The sequence below is a fragment of the Lolium rigidum genome, chromosome 7 (assembly GCF_022539505.1).
Source record: "Lolium rigidum isolate FL_2022 chromosome 7, APGP_CSIRO_Lrig_0.1, whole genome shotgun sequence".
Taxonomy (NCBI): Eukaryota; Viridiplantae; Streptophyta; class Magnoliopsida; order Poales; family Poaceae; genus Lolium; species Lolium rigidum.
This window is the reverse complement of record NC_061514.1, coordinates 283,384,096-283,389,571: the sequence shown is the minus strand read 5'-3', so window position 1 is coordinate 283,389,571 and position 5,476 is coordinate 283,384,096. Positions and strand designations below refer to the sequence as shown.

At 43.3% G+C, this 5,476-nt stretch overlaps 1 protein-coding gene across 1 annotated transcript; it reads left to right on the top strand.

Annotated features, from left to right (window-relative positions):
• Positions 1–887: 887 nt before the first annotated feature.
• Positions 888–4,580, top strand: LOC124672862 (G-type lectin S-receptor-like serine/threonine-protein kinase At4g27290). The gene is made up of 7 exons (XM_047209024.1): positions 888–2,346; positions 2,976–3,157; positions 3,236–3,446; positions 3,537–3,774; positions 3,864–4,014; positions 4,094–4,280; positions 4,552–4,580. Exons 1-7 carry the CDS (start codon positions 888–890, stop codon positions 4,578–4,580), a joined length of 2,457 nt encoding a protein of 818 aa, XP_047064980.1.
• Positions 4,581–5,476: the final 896 nt, after the last annotated feature.

The window sequence follows — 5,476 nt, the reverse complement described above, 5'->3', positions numbered from 1 at the left end:
GTGGGGTGCCTAAATTAAGACACATAGGGTTAAAGCCTAATTTGCCTTTGAGGCACTGTCTCTGTCCCTGCCTCTTGGTGAATTCGAACTTTGGTGCTCACATTTATATGTTCATGAGAGTATGCTATATGGGGAAAAAAAAATACTGCCTGTGGGTTCGCAAAACTATATCTAGATGACAAAGAACCTCAAACATAATATTTGATCTACGCACTGAAAGATAAAACTGACAAATTCTACCGATAGGGAAATATGAAACAATAGAAGATAAATGGGGAAATCCGTTACAAAAACGAAACATATATATTTCATTCTAACAGTAGATGGTAAGCTAAGCTATTCTTCCAGAATCTATGATAGCTGTCACCCTTGATTGACTTGTATTATTTCCTGACAATCTTTCGTGTGCACTTGTTAAACGGAAAGAGTAATTATATTCTTGCTTAAACGGTTTTGAGAATAGCTTGGCACAGATGACATGCGCAGCAACCGATTTGCCGTGCGTCATGCCCTGGAGGCAGGTGACATTGTTTCAGTCACGTAAGATTTTGCAGAATCGTCGATCGATTGAAAGGTGTCCTGGATACAAACAGAAAGGCCCTAGCCTGTTATACACGAGTAGGAAACGGTACAAAGTCTTGATTCGGTGCAGAAGCATAGGCTGTATGAGCCTTAAGACAACAGAAAAAAAAATGAGATTTTTACTCGTGATGTTTCAACGATTGAGATTAATCGGCACATAAATCTCACTCACGCATGGTCTGTTAGAGAAGAAAAAGACCATGGTGAGGACACGGTGTCGTCAAGGCTCACTAATTTTGAACTACCCAGTGAGTCCAAATATCCAAGGCAGACTCACGCATGGTCTGCTAGAGAAGAAACAGACCATGGTGAGGACGTACACGGTGTCGTTAAGGCTCACTAATTTTGAACAACTCAGTGAGTCCAAATATCCAAGGCAGACTCACGCTTGCTCTGGTTCTATATATTGCCCCGCCACTCCCATGACCCTGCAATTAAGCAATAAGCAAAGAATGCCAATGTACTGGCTTCCTGTATATGCCATTCTTTTGTTTCTTTCTTGGCCTGTGCTTCTGTTCGCGTCTGACCACCGCCTTGTCCCTGGCAAGCCGCTCTCCCCTGGTAGTGTTCTTATATCCCAAGATGGAGTGTTCGCGCTAGGCATCTTCTCTACATCATCAAACCATTCCTATATGGGAATATGGTACAACAGCATCCCAGAGTTCACCGTGGTATGGGTCTCCAACCGTGCTGCACCAATCACGGATCTTTCCTCTGCAAATCTTGCCATGACCAGCGGCTCCAACCTAGTCCTGTCTGATAGCAATGGCCATGTTCTTTGGACAACGAACAACAGCATCAGCGTCCTCAATTCCTCCATCTCAGCAGAAGCCATGCTGGATAACAGCGGAAACTTCATCCTTCGGTCATCGGCTACTGGTAGCTCTGCCGTGCTATGGCAGAGCTTCGACCACCCCACCAACACTCTCCTCCCCGGCATGAATCTTAGGCTCAGCCACAAGATGCACCCACTGCAGCACCTCGTTTCTTGGAAAGGCCAGCAGGATCCATCCCCCGGCGAGTACTCCTACGGTGCAGACCCCGACAACCTCCTGCAGCGCTTCATCTGGCACGGTTCAGCGCCACACTGGCGAAGCCCGGTGTGGACAAACTACCTCCTTCGTGTGAACTACGACATGGATGGAATCAAGTCTTCCATGTACATGGCATTGCATCACGACGGCGACGAGGTGTACATGTCCTTCGGCATGCTGACTGGCTCCTTCGGTGTGCTTCTCAGGATGGAGATTGACTACTCAGGCAAGGTAAGTATACTAGCCTGGGAGAGCAACATGTCAGTATGGAAAGCCCTATACACAAAGAATGAAGAACATGAGTGCAGTATTTATGGCTATTGTGGTCCCTATGGTTACTGCGACAATGCAGAAGCAGTCCCAGGTACTTGCAAGTGCCTTGACGGTTTCGAGCCAAGAGATGATAAAGGCTGGATCGCCCTAAGGTTCTCACAGGGATGCCGCCGGAAGGAGGTGCTAAGGTGTACAACAGATGGAGATGGTTTCTTAACCATTCCGGGCATGAAGGTCCCTGACAAGTTCATCCATGTCCGAAACAGAAGCCTTGACGAGTGCAAGGAGGAATGCAGGAGCAACTGCTCCTGTGTGGCATATGCTTACTCCAGCATGAGCAACATGGATATTGATGGAGATGCCACGAGGTGCCTGGTATGGATGGGAGATTTGATCGACATGGAGAAGTTTACCCAAGGAGGGGAGAACCTCTATGTTAGGGCTAACAGATTAAGAGGTACAATTACTTGATTTCCTTTGCCTTGGTTGCTTATATTGGTAGATTGGTTCTTTTAAAGAGGAACCAACTGAAATTGCCTATTTCATTTTTTTAAGCGTTATACAAAATAGAGGCGATATGGTAATTAGTACTCCCTCCTTCCCAAAAAAATAAGATGCCTATAATATTTTGATAAAGTCGAACTTTTCAAATTTTGACCAACTATATAATACAAAGTGTCAACATTTATAATTCCAAATATATATTTTTAAAACCGTCATGAATTCATATTGGGTGCATTTAAAATTATAGACGTTGATACTTTTTGGTATATAGTTGCTCAAACTTTAAAAAGTTAATTTGTCCAAAAATTATAGGCATCCTAATTTAGGAAGGAGTATGGCATTGTTGGAGGATTGGCATCAATAAACTTGTTGATTCTCCTTGAATTAAAATTTGTGCAGGTACCGAGAGAAAGATCAACACCCTACAAATTCTATTAGCAGTTATGTCAAGTTTGCTGATGCTCACATGCATTGGGCTTATTTGGATCTGTGCCTTCAAAGGTAGGTAATTGTTTTTGTGCTAATTTTAATGTCCTCTCTAGTCCCCAGAAACTGAAGAGATGGTGCCCACATTCCTGACAGGCAATCAAGGAAGAAAGAATTTGTGGAGAAGGCCAACTCCTGGAGATACAAGCCCTTGTAATGAGCTTGCTGATAGGAAAACAGAAGTTCCAATTTTGAGCTTCATAGAAATTTCTGCTGCGACGAATAATTTCTCTGAATTCAGCATTCTAGGCCGAGGAGGGTTTGGCAATGTTTATAAGGCAAGAATGCATTCTACTTATAAGTGGATAACTAATGGAATATGCAATCCGTCTGATTCAGTTGGACTTCATTTTCAGGGAACGTTGGAAGATGGTTCAGAAATTGCTGTGAAGAGGCTCTCTGCAGGTTCTGTCCAAGGGGTAGTGGAGTTCAAAAATGAAGTAGTTCTGATTGCCAAATTGCAACACAGAAACTTAGTCAAACTTCAAGGCTTCTGCATTCATAAAGATGAAAAACTTTTGATTTATGAATACCTACCTAACGGAAGTTTGGATGCCTTCATATTCAGTAAATTCCGGCCATTCGTATCGAAAATTATCTTTAGTGAAATGAATATGCATCACTGATAAGATGCTTCTACGATTCTATCCTTGACAGATGATAAACGAAAATCACTGCTCAACTGGCCCGCAAGATTTAAAATAATCAAAGGTATTGCCAGAGGCCTACTTTATCTCCACCAAGATTCCAGATTGATGATGATTCATAGAGATCTCAAAGCGGGCAACATACTGTTGGATGCTCAGATGAGCCCCAAGATATCTGATTTTGGTACAGCTAGAATCTTTGGTGTCATTGAACATCAAGAATATACCGATCGAGTTGTTGGAACATTGTGAGTAATTTCATATATGAAACAAGTGAGCTACCTCTTTGTGGTTCAACTATTTAACCTCAAATTTTCTGCACCTTGGTCTCAAGCAGTGGCTACATGTCACCTGAATATGCAATGAGAGGCATCGTCTCAGTCAAATCCGATGTCTACAGCTTTGGTGTATTACTTCTGGAGATTGTGAGTGGCTTGAAGATTGGCACCACAGGCCTAACCGAACGCTCGCATAACCTTATAGATTATGTAAGTGTTTGAAGTGCTAAGAACTTGTCCAACTCATATTTGATGCAATCTTGATAATGACATGAGTTATTTGGTGCAGGCGTGGAGCTTATGGAAGGATGGTAACATGTTGAATCTAGTCGACTCATCAATTGTTGAGGGTTGTTCTCTTGATGAAGCTCTACGATGCATTCATATCGGACTCCTGTCGGTGCAGAACAACCCAAACGCTCGCCCACTCATGTCTTGGGTGGTATCAAGCCTGGATAATGAGGCCATGGACCTGGGTTTAAAATTTCGATACCAAAAATCTTCAGAACCCAACCAAAATATCCGATACTTTGCAAATTCTGCAAATACCGGAAATCATTTTGGACTTGTTCAGTCCCGGTTTCATCGAATTTGAAATTTTCTTTTACCAAATTTGAATTTGGTCTGAATAAGTCCAAAAATTCTGAGATAAATATGTTTATTGAACACAATGAAATTACCGAAAAAGATTGGGATAGGGTTTCCCCAGCCAATACATCTTGTATGCTTTGTGCATTTTTATTACAGAACTGATGGAGTATGGGAAAGCCATGTAAACGGTATTTGTGAAAGGAATAGCATGTTCTCATCAAGGTAAGGTGTTTTAGTGTCAACTGTATTTACCTCTACTAGGGTAGTCTATTAAGGGAGTGGCAATGGTGCCACGGAACTAGTGACCATATCTTTCATGTAAAAAACTCCGTTGAATGTCTGTCTTGTCATTGATTCACCGTGACGCCGATATCTTTATGTACGCTTTTTGTGCTTCTCTAGACTAGGCGAGTGGTCACCATCAGTGTGCTTGTATTATCTTTACTAGTGTATTAAAGAGATGTTGATGGTCCTTCCATCCATGATGGTGCCACACATGTAACTAATTACAGGAAATGACACCGCGTAGGGGGTGGTATCATGCCACACCACACATGCTGGCTCCCCTGTACTGTACATATTTTAGATCTCACATGATAATCAATTTCATACCATGGATACATGCTGACTCTGCCCATAGGTTATAAACTATATTTCTTTAGGAACTGTATCAACTCCAGATTCAACAATGTCCAGGAGCACTTGATCAGTTAGGCTTCACTACACATAAATTTGCCTCGGAATGCACAAACGGATGGTACACAGAATAATTCCTATTCCATCAGAGGGAAGAAAACAAAACAGACCGTACCTGTTCCCTGGAATGGATCCATCGGGAGAGGAGCTTGAAGCCGTGCAGAGAGGGGGCCAAGGAGGTGGCGGAACTGGAACAGATATGCTGCTCGAACTGCTGGGATGAGGATCTCGGAGAGGCGGCTGGTGGAGAGATGAAGGACGATCGAGGAATCTGTAAGGGTGATGGAAAAGAGATGTCCAGCCGGCGGCACGCTCGGAGAGGCCTGCAGGCTTGGGGACGATCTGGAGGCAGAGGCGATTGCCGGGGCTCGGAGCGGCGTTAGCT